The sequence below is a fragment of the Solea solea genome, chromosome 11, assembly GCF_958295425.1.
Source record: "Solea solea chromosome 11, fSolSol10.1, whole genome shotgun sequence".
In the NCBI taxonomy this organism is placed as follows: domain Eukaryota; kingdom Metazoa; phylum Chordata; class Actinopteri; order Pleuronectiformes; family Soleidae; genus Solea; species Solea solea.
In genome coordinates this window covers 24,220,898-24,242,005 of record NC_081144.1, presented here as the reverse complement: position 1 = coordinate 24,242,005, position 21,108 = coordinate 24,220,898, and the positions used below count along the sequence as shown (strand labels likewise).

Sequence of the window (21,108 nt, the reverse complement as noted above, 5' to 3'; positions counted from 1 at the left end):
TGAGGGAAAAACACGAAAACTCTTTATTTTTGTTAAATGTGTAACACTGAGCATGGTTTATACAGAATATCATGTGCAATGAATGCGAGTAAAAAAATCAAAAAACGGCGTACAGTTTTAATGTTTCCTGTCGGAGTGAAGAAAAAAAAAACGCTGTCTCGCCAAAGTCCCGTTCCCACGCGACTCGACTGTAATCACGTTTTTTCTCTCACGTCGTAAATCACAAACCTTCCCCGCGATGTTGGCCAGACATCAGACCACAATCTGAGGTTGAAAATTTGGAGGATTTATCGCAGATTATTATGTTGTTGTGAGAACTTTATGGTGTGTTTTCATGTCGCAACACCAGGGGCGTTCCTAGAAAATATGAGTATGAGGGGGGGCACCGAGTTACTAGGGTGGGGACGAGGTCTATGCTCAGATTAAATCGATGAAATAAGACAGATTAAAGATTTACCTAAATATCAACTGAAGTTCAAACACTTTTAATGATCTGTGTCTTCTCAAAAACTTTCAAGGGCCCTTGCAAAAATTTCAAAGACCCATTGGAACCCTTGTTAATCGTAACAATTAGTTAGCTAAAAGACTTATCTGTCTCCCACAGCTAATGTGCCCTTCAGGGTCCTTGAAATCCTTGAAAGTTTCTGAATTTGAAAAAACACAATAAGGCCCTTGAAAGTTTTTGAAAATCTATTGAAATACACATGGGTTGATATTTAGGTAAATGTGTCTCGCCGCCAAAGTGTCCTTGTAAATTTGCTTAACAAAAATCAAAGCCTTTGACATATTTTGAAAGTCACTCTAAATAGTCATGGGTCATTGAAAGTGCTTGAGTTTTGTGCAGGAAAGAAGTTGATATTAAGGTAAATGTGTCTCTGCACAAATGTGCCCTTCAAGGGTCCTTGATAGTTTTTGAAAATTGCCTGAAATACACATGGGTCATTTAAAGTGCTTGAATTTTGTTGCAAGAAAGAAGTTAAGTTGATCTTTCACTGCCAATGTGCTCTTCAGGGTTTCCAAGGGTCCTTAAAAGTTTGTGAATTTGGAATCAAAATTCAAGGCCCTTGAAAGTTCTTGAAAATCACCTTGAGCAGGTATGGTCATTGAAAGTGCTTGAATTCTGTGCAAGAAAGAAGTTAAATCCTTAGTGAATTTGCAAAACAAAATTCAAGGCCCTTGAAAGCTTGTCTCCCTTGTTTGTTACTGTGTCACGCTCTGTGTTGCTTGATGTACGTAGTCTAGGCCTAAGCAGGACAAATGTGGAGACGTCATTACTAGGACGGTGTTGTGGACACTGTCTCTCTGTGACAGAACAATGAGCGAGTAAAGTTAAGACAAGAGAAAGCAAATGACCAATTTACAAAGACTGACTTTGACCAAGATCCCGAGGACAATCACTTGTCCAGAAGCAGAACAATAAAAGTGGACGCCATCAAGGACAAAGACGCTCTTACAAGTTTGCCCTCTCATCTTAAGCCGTGTCCGCACATTCTGTCCTTGAATTTGAGGGAATTGGCCCTGGAAGTTTCTTGAAAAAGTCCTTGAATTTGATGGCTCTTGACTCATGGTGGGTTCCTGCAAGGAGAACAATCCTGAGGTGAAGGGAGTACACGAGACAGGAGACCTCCTGGTTCTGAGGACTCCTCTGGTTTTCCTCTCACAGACAGTAGGGGGCGATGAGACAGGATTAACATTTAAACCATCACAACAACTCTGAAGCTCTTAAATTAGAGTGAAACTCTGCTTTAAAATCAAAAAATACCCAATGTTTCCTCTTTCACGTCTGTAGAAATGTCAATTAATGTCATATTTTCTGTTATAGAACGTAAGTGACAGTGAAGACAGTGAAGACAGTGAAGACGTGTGATAATGTGATTTACAGGAGACAACGTTTAGTTCAGTCTGTAACAAAGAACCAGGTCAGTGCGCTTACTTTCAAATTAAGACTGAAGAAACAAAGCGACGCAACGTCAGATAAGAAAATATTCTCCACATAAAAAAGTTTTTTATACAATAAAAGGCACCGGTGTGGACGTGAGGACGACGTGTCCCCGCTCCACAGTTTGTCCACAAAGAAGTCTTTTTCCTTTTTCCTTATGGCGTCACGACCTCATGACGTCACCACAGATTCCTATGAGTCCATTAATCCTCCGTCGTCAGAGATTCTCTAACATCCCATCGTGCTTTTCACCACTGAATCACGTCAGTCAACGGTGTCTCCTCCACTCTGATTGGTCCACGTCCAGGAAGACACAAACACCTGAGGAAGAAAAAGCACATTTATTTATTTGTCACATACTGACACTTCAGATTCAAGCACTTTCAAAGACCAATGTGGCAAATTTCAAAACCTTTCAAGGACCTTGTATTTTGTTTTGCAAATTCACAAACCTTTAAGGATTTCAAGGACCCCTGAAGGGCACACTGGCAGCAAGAGACATTTACCTTAATATCAACTTCTTTCTTGCACAAAATTCAAGCACTCTCAATGACCAATGTCTATTTAAGGCGATTTTCAAAGACTTTCAAGAGCCTTGAAATAATTTTTTTCATATACACAAACTTGAAACAGTCGGTGGCTCCGTAACAAACAAAGGAGACATTTACCTAAAAGGCCTTGACTTTGTTTTTCAAATTCACAAACCTTTAAGGACCCTTGGAAACCTTGAAGAGCACATTGGCAGCGAGAGACATTTACCTAAATATCAACTTAACTTCTTTCTTGCACAAAATCCAAGCACTTTCAATGACCCATGTGTATTTAAGGCAATTTTCAAACATTTTCAAGGGCCTTGATTTTTGTTTTTCAAATTCACAAACTTTCAAGGACCCGTGGGAACCCTGACTAACATCAGAAATGGCCTTCATGTTGTTCAGGACACTCATGACACAGTTTCCTGAGTGACGTTGGTGACGTCACACAAACACTTGGGTGTCGTGTGCATTTGTTGTGTGTGGCGTCACGGCTGTTGCTACGGCGACTAAATTAATTTGGGCCACTTGACATCTAGTGTGGAACTCTCTCTTAAGGAAACGCCGCGGCAGATTCCTGGACTGTGAGCTCATAGTTCACAGACACACACACACACACACACAAATAGTGATGTTGTCATGTGACAACACTCTGCTCCTCTTACATATTTACATGTAATAATTTTGATGACACTTAAATACATGATTGAGTGTGTGTGTGTGTGTGTGAGAGAGAGTGTGTGTGTCTGTGTGTGTCAGTGTGTGTGTCTGTGTATAGAGGGAGGGGCAGACAGACTCACAGAGTGAGACAGAGACGTCACAACAGTCAAACATGTGAAAACACTGAGCTGCTACTGCTTGTCAAAAACCCTTTAACTTAAGTGTTTTTGGTCCAATCCAACTAGCTCTTTTCCCTTACCTCCATGTTTTCCCTTAACATCAATGTTTTCCCCTTAGTGTTCATGTTTTTCCCTTAATGTTCATGTTTTCCCTTAACTTATTTTCCCCCCTTGACTTTGGGTTAGTTTGACCGTGATAATAATAAAATCTACTGTTTCTGATCTGTGTTACGAGATCTTAAAAATACACTTAATATTACCTTAAATTTCAGATAAAACCTGCTTTATTTCTTTAAATGAATGATATTTATTTGTGTTACAAACAATGACATGGACTATAAATGTGGTCAAATTGGATACAACACAAATAATTAAAAAAGTGTTTCAAACTTATATCAAAGCAAGTGTTTATCACGATATGACTATATCTAGATCTTGTCTCTTGTACCGATATATATTGATAAAATATCGATATATACTGTATATAAAAACATAAATCATTAAAACTGAGTCATTTTGGTTTGTGGTCAAAACAAGACATTTAAGAACATTATTATTTCCAGGTTTGACAAACTGATTTATTTGAAGACGTTTTAAGGATCAAACAACTCATAGATTAATCGATTAAATGGTGGAAAGATAAAATCAGTTGTATCAGACGATAATATCGCAGATTGTGGTCAGTGTGCTGTTACCTCAGAGCTCCTCGTCCTCTCCGGTGCTGCCCAGCTGACCGGTGGTGGACAGGTGTCGGTTCCTGCCGCTCCGCACCGCCTGCAGGTTCTTGTACCGCACCAGCGCCAGCGCGATCTCCGCGTTCCACGGCGCGCCGTCCTGCGGACACCGGAAATCGATCTCCTTGCCCGTGACCATGACCACGGTGAAGTAGACCAGGCCGCGCTTGTGCTCCACGCAGTCCACAGTCGCCATGCGCTCGAAGCGCAGCTCCTTGGCTCCGGCGGAGCCGCGCGTCGTCGCCGCCGCCGCGTCACCGCCGCCGCTGCGGCAGCTGTGGAGCCGCAGTCCGTCCTCTGTGAGGACGCAGCGCTTCTTCTTCCACAGCTGTAAGAGTCCACTGCTGCGCTTCTCCAGCAGACCGTCCTTCATCACTTTGACCTGGACAGACATGAGGACACGGCGGAGACGCGTCTGTGGATCCAACTGTTACAGAGTCATAGAGGATCCTGGTGAGGAAGAGGAGCAGGAGGAGGAGGAGGAAGAGGAAACCATCACAGGACAACACAGAGGAAAACTCAGAGGAATGACTTTAGTTCTACATTTGGTAACAACACACACACACTCTCCGGTGTGAGTGTGTGTGAGTAAATTCAGTCCGCGCGCACTGACAGTTCACACACTCCGGATCCTGGTCTGTCGGGATATGTTAGAACATGCCCGACTCCAAAGATCAGCTTCTCCCCCTCAACCTCAACACACGCCTCCTCCCGGTGACTCTCTCTGTGTGTGTGTGTGTGTGTTCTGGTATCTGTTGCCTCTTTAGGACCTTTGTTTTCTGTCTTAAAACACTGTCCTTCTCAGGACCAGTAGTCCTCACAGAGACCAAAAACCTGGTCCTAGTGAGGCAGAACCTCATTTCTGAAGAACGTGGGTAAAGTTTTATTCATGCAGAGTCCTTACGTGTGTGCTTGTATTTATATCTTTGTGGGGACATTTTGTCCGGAGCCCTAACTTTGAAGGGCCCTTTTCTGGGTTAAGATCTGGTTTTTGGGTTAGATTAAGGGTAAGGGTTAATGTTAGGCACTTAGTTGTGATGGTTAAGGTAAGGGTAAGAGGTTAGGGATTTATTTCTGTCTATGATGTGTCCTCACTAAGATATAAAAACAAGTTCCTGTTTTTATGCACACACACACACACACAGACACAGGCAGCATCCTTCGTGAGGACACTCGTTGACATCATGTATTCCCTAGCCCCTCACACCAAACCCCATAGAGAAAATCAGTGATTTTAACATCACAGCACACAGGAGTTGTTGATCCACTGCTGCCTCCATCATTGAGTTCATACATCTTATTTAGTAAAATTCGGCTTTTGAAAACCTCCGTTCAGATTGACCTCAGTGACACAAAGTGACCACACGAGGCAGCAGTAGACCAGCAGCTCCTGTGTCCCCGCAAGCTAAAGTCAATGATATTCTCTATGGGGTTTGGTGTGGGAGAGTGAGTGGTTTACAAACTTCTGTTTCCTGTTGGAAAAGGACACACGTCGACATGTGTGTCTGACTGGTACTCACTGCAGGGGGCGCTCACAGAACTGTCTGTAGCTCACACAAGCGCACTTAAAAAAAACAGAACGCTACCTTTAAGTAGACATAGTTTTTAAATGTTTTATTTCACCAGCAGAGACAAATTATGTCCACGAGTGTCCTCACAACTATAGAAAGATGTGTGTGACAGGTGTACTATGACAAAAGGGGAGGCGGCTAAACCCACACCTGTCACACACACACACTGAAACTGGTTACGTGTTCACTACAAACAGCTCATTTTAAACTTAACGACAGTTTAATGACAGCTTTCAGATTCTTCACACCCTCGATGAATGAGTGAGAGGAACAAGACAAGTCACTGTGGGCGGAGTCAGGGCGTGAAAAAGGTTAATCCCCTCCCACTTTTATAAGGTCTTCAGTCCTATTTTTAGTCCCAGCAGCAGCAGCAGCAGTGTGTGTGTGTAGATTTTTTATAAAATGACTCATCACATAATTCCCCACATAACATGACAGTGACGTGTCACACACACACACACACACACACACTGATACTCACACAGTTTCACTTACATAATCTCATTTATTTGTTTTTCTAATTTAGAGAATAGGACGTGAAATGTTTCACTATCATCTCAGACTATAATCTCACAATTCTACTTGAATGCCAGACTTTAATCTCCAAATTCTGATTTTAATCTCAAACTATAATCTCAAAATTCAGACTATAATCTCATAATTCTGTCTTTATTGTCACTTATTTTCTACAGAATTCAGTCAGACTTGAATCTCATACTATAGTCTCAGAATGTGTTTTCCTCACATCTCTGACTTCAATCTCAGACCATAATCTCACAATCACACAACTTTGACTATTCTCAGAATTATTTTCCCTATCATTCCAGAATTCTGACTTTACTCTGAGATTTAAATCACAGAATTCTGAATGTAATCTCAGAAATATTTTTTCTCACAATTTTGATTTTAATGTCAGACTATAATCTCAGTATTCTGTGAAGGGATATAAAATATGAAAAATATGTGATAGAGGTTTTCAGATGTCAGGATTAACGTAGTCCACACCATAATCTGAAGCTTTACTACTGAGATTTTATTAGTGAAGAAGAAATCAGTCTCACAATCACGAAAAATCATTTATTTAACAAGGAGCAAATTCTGAAGCCTGGTGATAATTCAGTGACAATAATAACGGTGATTTTAAATGAATTTAAACACATGTTTATTTACACAATCAGATCAGACTTTTTTCTTAATTAAATTTACGCGTTTGGTCCCAAAAAGATGAAAAATCTGAAAAACTGATGAATGGATGATGAAAATAGTTGATATTTGTATATGAATCCCTGCTCAGAAACCAAACTGAATCTTTTCTTAATATTTACATAAATATTGACATTTAAAGCTGTAAATATGGATGAAATGTGGTCTAAGGATTGTGTTTAAGCCTCTCCTCTCTCTGTGTTACCCTTGTTTACTGGGAGCAGACTGCCCTCTGCAGGAGGACAGCAGTAGTGGAGCAGGTCATTGGGAACCACCCAGGCTCCTCCCCCTGCTCTTTTTTTATTGGCTGTTTGTGAGAGCGCCGGCCCCCAGACCATAACCAAAACCCTTTGGTCCAAAGTTTTTGCCGTAACATCCTGAAAAACACAGATGTGGAAAATAACAGACAGACAGACAGACAGACAGACGACTTTAATAAATACAAATCAAAGCGTCAAGCGTGCTTAAGCAGGTACTATGCGATGATTGGTCAGACTGCTCGTCACAGGAAGAGACCTCCCACACACAAATCAAGCCGAACAGCGCCGAACTGTAGATCACTAACTACTTAATAATCTGTGGTAACTTCAGTACGATTGAACCACTCAGAATCGTCGTAGTAATATTTACTTATTACGAACGTGACAGCATCAACACAACAGGTTATCACTTCCTGTATACAGGTTTTTATTTCTCTCTACTCATGATAATTTGACCCTGGAGATCAACTGTACCTCTTGTGGTGTGGAGTTGTACTGCAGGTAAGTAACATAAATATCAAGATACCACATAATCCTAACAACGTGGGTTAATCTCCAACAACTACCAACTATATTTAACAGGAGTCTTTTAAAGTGGAGTGGTGTATTTAGGGACAGCGCCGACAGACCGCTGCCGCTGTGGTCTGTGGAGTCGGAGGCTGTACTCCGGTACTCTGGAGACGTGTTGACAGAAATCAAGCCGAACAGTGCCAAACTGTAGATCACTTAAAACTACTTAACAATCCTAAAAACTTGGGTTAATCTCCAACAACTACAGATGTCTGGTGTAAAGTCACTAGTCACTCGTGTGTGTGTGTGTGTGTGTGTGTGGGGCGTATAAAACGAAGTCACCGCAGTTTCACTCAGCTGTGCAGTGATGACTCCGCCCACGTTAAATAGGTACTTTTTTGTAGTGAAGATGCAACCTAATCGTTACGTGCCGTGCCGTGCCGTGCCGTGCCGTGCCGTGCTGTGCCGTGCCGTGCCGTGCCGTGTCGTGGCGAGGCGAGTAGAGCCGGTGGAAGTGCGTCATAACTTATCTCTCTAAATACCAGACGTGGGTGAGTGTGTTTTTACCTTTGCAGTAGATCTCTCCGTCCCTGTCGGACAGTGTGGTCGACTCGAGGCCTTTCCCACAGGTAGCACAGGTGAAACATTTGATCTTATGCCACGACTGAGAAGAAACACAACATGCATTTATTAAAACACTTTTACATGTTTGTGATGTGTGTGTGTGTGTGTGTGTGTGTGTGTGTGTGTGTGTGTTTCCCCGTACACTTCCAGCCCCGATCACTTTCTCAGCAGCGTAGACGGACTTGCCGCAGCGAGGGCACTTCTCTGAGCCGCCGAACTTCTGAGCCAGCCTGGACGGGTTTGGGTTGTTGGTTGGTTGGTGAGGAGCTGGTCTGAGGGAGGAGGAGACCCAAACATGTAGATAAACAACCTTACACCTTAAAAAGACTGAAGTTTGTTAACCACTCACTCTCCCACACCAAACCCCATAGAGAAAATCAGTGATTTTAATATCACAGCACACAGGAGTTGCTGATCCACTGCTGCCTCCATCAATGACTTCAATTGTGTTATTTTGCGGATTCAGCATTTCAAATTATTTGTACGGATTTAGCTCAGTGACACAAAGTGACCACACGAGGCAGCAGTAGACCAGCAGCTCCTGTGTCCCCGTGAGCTAAAATCACTGATTTTCTCTATGGGGTTTGGTGTGGGAGAGTGAGTGGTTAACAAACTTCAGTCTTTTTGTTGACTTCATTATAATCCTTAATTCGGAAAAGTTGGAAAAGTGTGTGTGTGTGTGTGTGTGTGACTCACTCGTCTCGTGTTGTACCCTGAGACTCCCCCGTGTCCATGTTGAGGACTCCTGCTCCCTGACCGAAGCCGTAGCCTTTTGGCCCAAACTTCTTGCCGTAGCACGACCTGCAGTAGATCTCGTCCATGTGAACGCTGACGTTGGTGCTGTCCATGGACTTGTTACATTCCTCTAAAACACAACAAACATCCATGTGTGTTTATTATCATCTGTCATTTTTCTGCAGATGTATTTATTTATTTATTTATTTTTAACTACATACTCGACATTCCTTTAAAAGAAGCTCTTGAGATAAAAGTTTCCCTTTTATGGAACAGATCTATTCATGAATCATGTTGTCATCTGAGATCCATCACAGGAATGTTTGACCATCACCACTCACAAACACTCATTTTGATTTATTTCAATATTTTTTTTTAATCACATTAACATTATATATGTATGTATATATATATATATATATATATATATACTGTATATACACACACTATATATACATATAAATACATATATATGAGAGATGTGATGAGTTGCTGCTGTGCTTCAAGGGATATTCTGACGTTTTGCAAACCACCTCACTCTCCCACACCAAACCCCATAGAGAAAATCAGTGATTTTAACATCACAGCACACAGGAGTTGTTGATCCACTGCTGCCTCCATCACAAAGTTCACATGTCTTTATTTGTAAAGACGGCATCTTCAATTATTTGTTCAGATTCCCCTCAGTGACACAAAGTGACCACATGAGGCAGCAGTAGACCAGCAGCTCTTGTGTCCCTGTGAGCTAAAATGTCTGATTTTCTCTATGGGGTTTGGTGTGGGAGAGTGAAAAAGTCAGTCTAACAGTGAGATAAAGACCTAAACATGTTCTTAACACATCGTAGACTTAATCCGACGTATATTTTATGATGGATGACAATGTTTACTCACTGCACAGGAAGCAGTTTTGGTGGAAGCTCCGTCCTCCGCAGAGAACTTCCTCTGCGAAGTAAACCGCCTTCTGACAGCGGCCGCACTTTTTTCCTCCTCCCAGTGGCATCTTTTATAATGTCTGCAACAATAAAACACAAATACACACACACACACACACACACACACATGCAGTGTGACTGACAGGAAGTTTAGAACATTTTAAACATTTTTACCACTCACGCTCCCACACCAAACCCCATAGAGAAAATCAACAATTTTCACAACCCAGCACGCAGGAGTTGTTGATCCACTGCTGCCTCCATCACTATGTTGAAATGTCTTATTTTGTGACTTCGGCATTCATCATCCTTAATTCGGATTTACCTCAGTGACACAAAGTGACCACACGAGGCAGCAGAAGTGCAGCAGCTCCTGTGTCCATGCAAGCTTAAATCAGTGATTTTCTCTATGGGGTTTGGTGTGGGAGCGTGAGCGGTTTACAAACTTCAGTTTTCCTGTTGGAAAAGTCTGTCTAACAGTGAGATAAAGATATTGCAGACTTAGACTGTGTACACATGTAGCCGCGTATCTGGAAAAATCAAAAAAATAAATTGATGTATGGACAAATAAAAACAGAGATCAGTTTTTGCAGCTCTGCACTTTTGTCGTCAGTAAACTCTGCAGATTACTGAGACACAGAGAACTCTGCATAAACAGCACATTTGTGCTGAATAATGTGGAAATTTAAACGTCACTGAGTTTGTGAGGGAAAGGTGGACGATGATGCTGCTGGACGTCCGCCTGTTTCTACACACACACACACACACACACACACACACACAGTTTCCCAGAATGACTCCGCCCGCATTCTGCTCATATGTCCACACATTCCTGAGTGTGAAAACCCCTCCCACCTCTGTCTCACACACACACACACACACACACACACACACACACACACACACACACACACACACACTGTCTGTGTGAAGCTGCAACTCAGCTTGTTCAGAAGTCAGAGGTCAGAGGGTGGGTCCACATCTTATCAATCTTAGAAACACTTCCTGTTGTTTTTTTTGTGCCTCAAAATGATCTGCTATTTCAAACCGAGAAAGTGGGCGGGGCTAAATGGTCTGCTGTCTGTCAAAGGTAAACACAACAGCTGAAACGTGTGACGTCTTCACTGCTGCTGCTGCTGTTATTCACAGCAGAGTCAGATCTGCTTCGTGTTGATGTTTGAGGTCAAATCATAGTTTAGAGTGACGTCATCGTGGGCGGAGTGGATGTTTGTGTCTGACCACTGAAACTTTACTGCCTGTGGAGGCGAGGCAGTGAAATCTGAAGAGAAAAGCTCTGCCCTAAACTTTCATTTATAAAGATGATCATGTTTTTGAATCTGTTCAGCTGCACAGTCTAAACCAGTGGTTCTCAAGCTTTTTATACCAAGTTCCACCTGAGAATATATTGATCTTTCTAACCCTTCCACCAGAGGGAGCTCAAGTACCACTGGTGCTTACACGCTCCACAGTTTGAGAACAAGTGCACTGCACTTGTTCCATGAATGCATCTCGTAGCTGCTCCTCTGACGTCAACACGCTGGAGGTCAGAGGTGTTAAAGTGGCGAGTAATGAAAACATGAATGACCTCCTCTTCCTTTTAAAAACACTTTTTGATGTTAATGGATTTTTGTTTGCATCGGAATTATGTTTTTTCTAAATCTAAATTGCGATTAAAAACATCATCAGGTTTTGAGCAAAATTTGGTACGTGTGTGTGGGATCAGACTCTACCATCCGATTAACTTTCATCCAGATCTAATCCAGATTACAGATTTGGCATCAAATTTAAATGTAACATTGTTCACATGTGTTAATCTCAGCGACGTCTCAACAGATTAGGATGAATTTTGTCATGTTTATGTAACATGGTTATGACTATGAGCAGGTTAAGTTCTGTACAGATCCAGAAAAAAGTTCTTCTGGATTAAAATGTTAAACATTTCTGACGCTCTGATGTCATTTAATATCAGTTTTTTGAAGAAAATAAGAGTTGGATGAATTCAGAAGAGCCCTGAGTTCAAAGGTCAACAGAGAGCAGAAGGTTAGAAGTGATGAAACATGAAGGTAAAGTCAGTTCAGTGTTTGGGTCGGAACAGAATGCGCAGCGTTAACAGGAAGTGACAACTGTCACTCAGTGTTTGAAACTATCCTCACAAGTCCGACTGAGACATCAGAGACATTAGAGACATCAGAGACACTCTGGTCTGAACGGAATGGAAGCTTCCTTCTTGTTGTAGTTGTTGTTGCTCAGTCAGGTTTTCTGATGTTGACTTTGAATTCTCAGCGGCGCTGCAGGTTCAGACGTGTGTGTGTGTGTGTGTGTGTGTGCAGGAATGTTGTCCTTGAACGTCAACATGACATTTGTCACTTTAACGCTCAGATTATTTCAGTAAAACTTCTCTTTTCTCTCCTCTTCTTCACTCTGTTGTCTTGCCTCTCTTTGTTTTGAACACGTTCACTCTTTCACTCTTTCACTCATTAACTTTACAAACTCTCTCTCTAAACGCAACCTTGACTGGAGATTTTAAAAACACATTTTCCCATCATGCCTCTGCCTCAAACATTAGGAAACTAAGAAACAAACAAAAAGAGCAATAATGAAGTTTTACCTGAAGTTTTCTTCCCTGCTGCTTTGTCTCTGAATCCTCCGCTCACACAGTGACAGGGTGTGTTCAAGAGGAGAAAGAGGAAGAGGAAGAGAGAAAGGTGCAGAGTGCTTTAGTGTTTCTTTCTTAAAGATATAAAAGTCCACAGTCGCTGTTTCAGGCTCAGGGAGGAGCTTTTGTTGCTGCTGCTCCACTTTGTAGAAATAATGACGTGTTGAAGAAGGAAAAAGAGAGAGGGAGAAGAGAGAGAGAGAGAGAGAGGAGGGAGGAAGGAAGGAAGGAGAGTGAGTGAAGTCTTGAAAATAACAATTTTTCCAGTCGTGGAAAACACACAATAAAGTAAAAATGTCGTGTAAAATGAGTTTCCATACTTGTCAAATGTGTGCCTTCATTTTATGGTCTAAAAACGATGCATCAAAACTGGTGTTTGAATGAGTTGATTAAGGACATTTTTGTATATAAGTTAGTGTGAGTATTTTAGTTAACGTTATTTACAATAGATTAAAAGTTCAAAAATAAACTACATGAAGACATTTGAGAACACTCAAAAATGCACAAACGTTTAACAATATGCGTGAAAAAAACCAAAAAACTGAACAAAACTGTGTCTAGGTGTGTTTAAGGGTTAAACGTTGAATCAATGAACATTACTAAAATAATGAATAAATAAATCATAACCCAATAAATAGATAACTAAACATACACACATAAATAAATTTAGAAAATTTACAGCTACAGGAAAATAAAAAAAGAAACATACAGAAACGTTTAAACGTTTGTAAACAAAGCGAGAAAAACCAGAAAAACAATGATGACAACAGGCAGTAAAACGCTGCAGGTCAAAGGTCAAAGATGAGTCTGTTCAAACAGGTGTGTGTTCATTTATAATCTGTTATAACACAGCACACAGATTATGTTCACTTATTTTATTTTATCGTTTTAAAGTTCTTGTTTCAGGTTTGTTTTGTTTGGCTTCTGAAAAAATTATGTGAACAAAACCTGAAATCACACACACACTGCTTTTACGTACTTATTCTTTACTTTAAACTTTATTATAATATATATATATATAATTTGACCTCTCATGCCTCCAGTCTGCAGTACCCACAAAGAGACACTAAGGGGAGACAACCCCACAATTTGTGATTACTGTATAATGTATCTGTAAAAAGATTTTAGAGCTTCAACTAACGATTCTTGATTTGTTTGGTCCATAAAGTGTCGGATTATTCAAGATTTCTAAAAAATATCTTAATTTAAAATTTAAAAAAGTTGTTTGATTTTAAAATTCCAAACTAAACTATCAATTAAAAAACAAAACATCAAACAATAAAAAAAGTTTAGGAAAATCTTGTTTTATTGTTTTTTTATACTTATACACCTGTTAGAATATAATTGTTAATAATTTTGTGACTAATCGGCAAAAACAGTAAAAACGCATTGTATTTATTCCATTAAAACATTATACATCATATAATTTTATTATTAATTATTATTATAATTATTATTTATTAATTGTATAATTAAATTAATTTCTTTGTTGTTTTGGTGCAGAAATGACAGTATTTTATATTATAATCAAATACTTAAATGTAAGTATTTGTACTCTGTTTGAAAAAAAGTGACATTGGTGACTTTGTAGCAGCTAAATTAAAGATCTGCTCCTGAAAAAAAACAAGTGATAAAAAATAAAATATAAATATGTTTTTATTTTATTTTGTTTCACATATAAACATATTTAGTCGTCAGGCACGACCAAAGCCGCTGTAGCTGCTTGAAATGCAGGCGCTCAGGTCTCGCTGAAACTTCCTGTATTTGACGTATCGCCTCGGCAGACGCAGCTTTTCGAAACACGTGAACGCCATGGGCAGCGACGCCTCCACCACCTCTACCCTCATCGCTGTGGCGGGAACCTCCCAGCCCGTCCAGAACTTTATGAGGCTCTTTAACTCGGCGGGAGACGCTGGGTTTAAAAACAAACAAACAAACAAACATTTTACATAAGTACATATGTTGTGTTTTATTTCTTCTGAAAAGACACTAAATGTTGGTGAAAACTGTCAAAAATTGGCAAGCTTATGGGTAATAAGGGTAATACATAAAAGTGGTGCAAAATGGCTCATTAGCGCCCCCAAAGGTGAAACCTGATAGGTCAAAGTTGAAACTAAGTTGCACCAAATTTAACCAAACTTGGTGGAAACATGTCCAAGCCCAAGACAAACAGAAAAGTCTATCAGGACCATGACCTCAACTCAACAGGAAGTCTATTTTTACCAATTTGGTTGTACGTAAATTAACGAGTACTAAACTTACGATCAATCAACATAAAAAAATGTGTCATTTTGTACTAGACACATCCAAGATGAAAAGTTGACAAAAGTTGTCGCAGATTGAAAAAGGCTTGGCCAGGGCAACCATCAGAATTTTGTAGAATTTTCAACCATTGGCCACAAAACAGGAAGTGCGCTGTAACTTCGCCGTACATTGACCGATCGTCTCAAAACTTGATAAGTGAGACAAGAGACTATGAACATGAACTTTACCCAAATTGGAAGTCAGCCATTGTAAATTTAGCTGTCATTTTGTGCAAAAATTCCTTTGGGACATGGCCTCACATGGAATATTGTTATTGCGATCATGATGGAATATTGTCATATAATTTTTAAGCTGAAATCGCTACAGAACAGTTGTTTTTTTTCCACTAAATGTTCTTGGAATTATTTTTGTTCAATGGGACTGAACAGGGTTACATTTAAATCGCGCCAAATCTGTAATCTGGATTAGACACAGATACAATTTACTATTTCGGTAACGTGTCTGATCCCACATACACACACAATTTGACCGAGATAGGATTTGTCATATTTTTTTGATATATACATATATATATATATATATATATATATATATATATTTATATATATATGTGAACTCTGGAACTCATAACCACCCCAACTCAGAAACACTGATTCATTCCCACAATTCAAATCACAACTCAAAACACATCTGTTCAAAACTGCCTATTTCACCTGATCCCAATTGCTCTGCCCCTTTCTGTTATTTTGTTGTTGTTTTCTTTTTCTTTTTTTTTAATGTATATTGTATTTGAGTGCCGAGAAAGGCACCTCTAAATAAAATGTATTATTATTATTATTATTATTATTATATCTCAGTCAAACTTACCATTTTCGATAAACATTTTTAAGTAGCCTGACACTCGATGTACGTCTGTGACGCCCGATTCGTCATCATCAGTTTCCATGCCGCTCTCAAAGATGACAGTTACAGCCGAAGGCCATACGATGCAATCCAGAATCATCTAAAAAAAAAAAAAAAAAAAAAAAATGTACAGTAACTCAAGCTTTTTCAAAATCTCCTGTGGCTGCCATGTTGGATGTTCACAAAAGCCGGTAGACGGATCAGGGTCCTGTAGTATCCCACTTCACCATCCGGTGGCGATGCAAGTCTGGACGGAGGGAATAGGATGCATTCCTACCAAAGACGAAGAGAACGATGCTCCAGCTGCCTCGGACAAGTCTGGTTGGAGTGGCTCATCGGGGTGTTAGCCATTCCGAGGGTCACCAGCTCGAGGCTTGGATGGTTTTCCTTGGCGACTACTTCTTCTGTTGTCAAAATTTTTTTCTGCTTGATGAGCAGGGCTTAATACTCCGCATGCGCTGTCCACGCATGGTTCCAAATCTGGTTGTACAGTGCATGTTGGGTCGTTGCACGCACTGTGTTGAAGTGTACCAGGGCCTTTAAGCCCGCCTCTAGCACGAGGAGAAAAAACTTGGTTTTGGTTCCCTTTTTTCAGAGATTTTGTACTCGGTCCACCCAGGCTAAGTCTCAGCCATCTTGGATTCCTAACTCGGGGGGTTAGGGTTAGCGTTAGGGTTATGTGAGGTTGCTCCACGTTGGAAATCCAACTTTCTCTTCAAAGGAATTCCTCCCTCTGACCTCAGAAATTCCGTGTTCTGATTCCAAATGGAACACAGCAGTTGGAGTGCATGATAAGGTCATGTACATTATAACGCGGTTAGCGTCGGTACCTGAGGTGTGAGCTGAGCCTCTGATTCCCGGGGAAACAGGATTGGGATTATGTCTCTTCTGTGGAGGACAAGTGGCCATAGTCCCGTCTCTTTCAATCCTTCACAGAGCTGCTGGATCTGACGCCTCGTTTGCTCGATAACCTGTGGCAGAGGAAACTGTTAATGGCTAATGTAAAATAATTGGTCTTCTCTCTGGACATCACCGACGTGAAGGTTTATCAGCACATTTGTTCAGTAGTTGGCTGAGTTTGCCCTTTTGTTACACTAACTGCCTTAAGGACAAATAATGCCACCTTAAAGTGACGATAATCAATAGTCAATACCACTCAATAGACATCATTTTTGACATTTACAAAATGAAAGAGAAGCTTTTCAGACAGCCACTTCCTGTTGGTGGCGTTTGGCAGTGGCAGATTTGACGATAGGCAGAGCTGGTGGACGGAGTCGGGGTCTTTTATGTCAGCGTCTCCGTCAAGCTGGAATAAAAACATCAGGACAAAAATAAATTGTATTCAACAAGGATTCGTAGAATATATTAAAGCTGCATCAAAACATGATGGACTGTTAAGTGGGAGTGACCTAGTGCTCTTTGAACCCTCCTTCAATTTAGTGTTCACCGTCTAATATCTCGTTCATGAGTCGGGGAAGGATGGAGTGGGGGGGTCTGGCAGGCGGATCGTGGCAGTGTCTGCAGAGATGCGGACGCAACACCGGTCTGTTGTGGTAGAACACGATACGTACGTATTTTTTGGTGTTTTCATTTGGAATAGCACCAAAACGTTACATTTTTCAGTACCCTTCCCTTGATGGTATGGTATGTTACGGGTGGAGCTAGACCCCACAACAGTCAGGTGATTGGCCGACAGAAAAGCGGCACTCCCTTGCGCCCATTGCGACCGTGGTCTTTCCTCCAACAAAGGCTTGACGTGTTGTTGTTGACAAACAGCCACAACCTAAGTCGAATAAAAGCTGTTGGATTGTTGTCTGTTCTGATCGCATTCAGTTCGGTTGGTGTACTGATACGACATCACTCTATATACTGTATCTCATTGAGGCGGCCATCGGGCACAGCGCACAGCCCCGCCTACCAAGTGAAGGTACCCAGGACTTTACTGTTTCCAAAGTGAACTGTACCAAAATGGAAACACAGATTTAAAGTGTAACTAAACCGCTTCCTCTACAGTGAGTTGTCCAGCAGAAGGTGCTGTGAGCTCTTTACTTGAATGATCTGTCCTCCTGACAAGCATCACGACAACAAAGCATCTGAAAATCAGTGTGTGGAAGTTCTTCTGGTTCTACTCCACAGACGAAATAAATCAATGCTCGATAATCTGTGGCAGAGGAAACTGTTAATGGCTAAAAATAATCCATCTTCTCTTGTTATGTTAACAGCATGAAGGTTTATCAGCACATTTGTTCAATTGTTCTTGAAAAACAAAGAGTTGGCTTAGTTTGCCCTACACTCACTGCCTTAAGGGCAAATAATGCCAACTTCTAGTTATGATCTGAAAATCAGTGTGTGGACGTTTTTCTGGTTCTATATAGATTAAATAAATCAATAATTACTCTTGCGGTCAAGTATCGCAGGCAATGACAATGATACTAGAAGATAAAAATGAATAGTAATGATAAAATCTTCTCTGGTAGAGGGTTAAACTCACCGCTCTGACGGCGTCCCGAACGTCCAGGTCCGGACAGTCTCGTATCGTGACCGGCGTTGTCTCCAGCGAACCTCCGAACAGAATGTGAATGACGGCCAGACTCAGGCCCGGGAAACTGGGGCCGTGGTGCAGGAAGGAATGTCCAATCATCCGCCCGGCGACGGTGAACATGCGGTTATCGAGCAGCTCGTCCGAAACGGACGGGATCTGATGATCAGGCTCACCCTCAAAGATTTTAGTGATGGCTGAATGTCCTGCAGCAGTGGAGAGAGATGAAATTATTTATTTTAAATTCATCTTTCATCTGCAGATTGCTAATTTTTGGTGTCTGACCGAAATTTATGTGGAATCCGCTCATGAGCTTGCAGATGACCGTTGACATCATGTGGCGGTCGACCCCACTTCCTGTCGCGGCGTCACCTGTGGAGTGGACACACATTTTGTAATTAAGTGGCACTTTGACACTCCCCCCTGGACGTTGGTGTGGGAGAGTGAGTGGTTTTACAAACGTCAGTTTCCTATTGAAGTCTGTCTCACAGTGAGATAAAGATGTGAACATGTTCTGTCTTACAGTTCATATTGAGTCTTTTGTTAAGTGGTTTCACTTCATCAAACTCCTCAAAACCTGAAATATTACCTTTATTTCTCTTCTGCTGCCGTTACCTTTAAGTTGGCACAGAAGCGGCGCCGTCCACTGAACTGTGTCTCTGTTGTAGAAGGCGACCAAAGCATGGTCCTGCTCCTCTCTGTCTTGTCTGATGTCCACGCTCAGAAACAGACTCTTGGAGTCTCTGTTGCCGTGCAGAAGGTCTTTGGAAAACAGGCGAGCGGCGAGGTCTGGATCCGGTGCCGTTTTCCAGTCTAAACCTGGACCAACGAGATTCAAATGTTTTACACTTAAATCGGCACAAATATAAAGACGTTATTGACTCTTTTGAAGGTGGAGACACATACTCTCTGTACGACTTTCCTGAGCTTCTTCCATTAGTGTCTAATCCTGAAACTTCTGTGGAGAAAAGAACAAACAACATAAATGTCACGTCCCCACACAAAGCTGCTGTTTAAAAATAATAAGTTAAGTCATAATAAGATAATCCGGGTAAGTATGGATCTTTTTGGGGGTCACTAATTTAAAAAGTCGAGAAAAAGGAGAACAAAACACAGAAACAGTCAATAGGAAAATGACACTCGACACTTTGCAAATTTCAACAGAAAACTAACCAACTGCAAAAGAAATCCAAGCTAAAACTTTTGTTATTTGGAGCAAAGAAAACAGAAAATATTCACATTTAAGAAGCTGAAAGATCAGAGAAACTTGTTTCACCCAATTAAAAACAACAACAACTAATCTCTGGATTAAATATCAGAAAAAGAAACTGTACGACGCCCAAAATAATCCACAAAATACACATAAACAAACAACATATAAAAAAATTAAAACTAAATTAATCTCAGACAGTAAAACTATGAATAAACAAAGCAAATACAGTTTTCACAGTTGGATCATCGATTATGTTTGTGCACAAATATTAAAGAGAGAGAGAGTTGCATAAATAAAGGGGGCGTGGCTTGTGAGGAGAGGATACGTTGTAAATATCATCGTACGATGTCACCTGATGAGCTGATATTCAGAATCTCTTCAGTTTAGTTTGAGACGTAGATCTGTGAGGACAGGTGGAAGAAAAGAAATAAACAGTGACCTCACCTGTGAAGAAGATCCGTCTCTGTCTCTGTCTCACTGTGTGTCGAGGTGTGTTTGCTGTCAGTGGTTATTATGGGCTGGGCGGAGTTTAACCTCAGTCTTCTGAGCTGGTTTAACTTGTCAGTGCAGGTTCAGTAAAGACAGAGAAGAAGGAGAAAAAGAAATTTTGCCTGAGGCTGCGACAAGTTTCTTTTTCTTTTTTTTAAAAAAAAGGCCACGTTTCAGAGGACACTCGACACATTCTTCACTTCACACGAGTACATTTACAGAGGAAGAAGAATGCACTTTACTTTTCACTTAAATAAACACGATAATCTTTTCTTCATTTAAACAAAAACACAATAATTGTTATAATAAATGACAATATTCAATGAACTTCCACCTTTTAATTGCTGTTATTTCCCACCACAGTGCCCACTGCTGGCTCACGGAGGTATTACACCACTGAACTATGACATTTTACCAAAACAACATTTATCGTATTTATCGTTACAAAAACAAACGTTATTCACTTCATTTAAATGTCCTTGTTTTATAAATATCTAATATTTTTACGGTAGTTTTTGGGAAGGTAATGTTTTCTGCCGCGTGGAACAAAATCAATGTTTCAGCCAATCATTGACTCATCCCAGGGTCTAATAATAAGTATTGTCAAATTATCCTTGAAATGTATTTAATGGAAATTATTGTACTTTTTGTGGGTTTGTTTTTTTTGTTAAAAAACAGTGGAGTTGTGCAAACATAATGGCCTTTAAAGAGTTAAAATTATATACATACATATATATATATATATATATATATATACATATATATATACATGATACTTATATTTCAGGCTGAAGTAGCTTTTAAAGATTGACTGGAAAAAAGTGGAAAAAAATATTAATTAGAATGTTTTGGGGAGGGTGACATTTTCTGCTGCTAAGAACAAATTAGTGAGGAAGGAAAAAAATACAATAAATACATCTGACAATGGATTAAACAAGTTTGGCTTGGCTATAATTCTTAAAGCAGCCACTTCTCCAGATTATTCTTATTTTGTTTTCACCAATTTATAACAATAATGAATAAATTTAATTTTTCAGCTTCTTAAATGTGAATTTTTCCGGGGTTTTTTGCTCTGTGAAATAAAAAAAGAAAAATCATTAAACTCAAACATTTTGGTTTAAAGAACACAATTTTTTTTTTTTTTTTTACAAACAACAACAAAT

The 21,108-nt window shown here is 40.3% G+C and overlaps 3 protein-coding genes across 3 annotated transcripts; all 3 read right to left on the bottom strand.

The window, feature by feature from the left end:
• phlda3 (pleckstrin homology-like domain, family A, member 3) lies at positions 1-4,743 on the bottom strand. Its single transcript, XM_058643571.1, has 2 exons — positions 4,007-4,743; positions 1-2,260 (listed from the first exon to the last, which is right to left on the bottom strand). Exon 1 carries the CDS (start codon positions 4,437-4,439, stop codon positions 4,008-4,010), a length of 432 nt encoding a protein of 143 aa, XP_058499554.1. The 5' UTR covers positions 4,440-4,743; the 3' UTR covers positions 1-2,260; position 4,007.
• A 1,885-nt stretch (positions 4,744-6,628) lies between these two features.
• LOC131468886 (cysteine and glycine-rich protein 1-like) lies at positions 6,629-12,676 on the bottom strand. Its single transcript, XM_058643569.1, has 6 exons — positions 12,489-12,676; positions 9,840-9,960; positions 8,910-9,078; positions 8,356-8,485; positions 8,157-8,253; positions 6,629-7,196 (listed from the first exon to the last, which is right to left on the bottom strand). Exons 2-6 carry the CDS (start codon positions 9,946-9,948, stop codon positions 7,120-7,122), a joined length of 582 nt encoding a protein of 193 aa, XP_058499552.1. The 5' UTR covers positions 9,949-9,960; positions 12,489-12,676; the 3' UTR covers positions 6,629-7,119.
• A 1,498-nt stretch (positions 12,677-14,174) lies between these two features.
• LOC131468580 (uncharacterized) lies at positions 14,175-19,959 on the bottom strand. The gene is made up of 9 exons (XM_058642985.1): positions 19,901-19,959; positions 19,150-19,201; positions 18,859-19,062; positions 18,529-18,615; positions 18,196-18,449; positions 16,888-17,010; positions 16,535-16,675; positions 15,669-15,804; positions 14,175-14,448 (listed from the first exon to the last, which is right to left on the bottom strand). The coding sequence occupies exons 2-9, from the start codon at positions 19,178-19,180 to the stop codon at positions 14,231-14,233; spliced, it is 1,194 nt and encodes a 397-aa protein (XP_058498968.1). The 5' UTR covers positions 19,181-19,201; positions 19,901-19,959; the 3' UTR covers positions 14,175-14,230.
• Between the last annotated feature and the right edge of the window lie 1,149 nt (positions 19,960-21,108).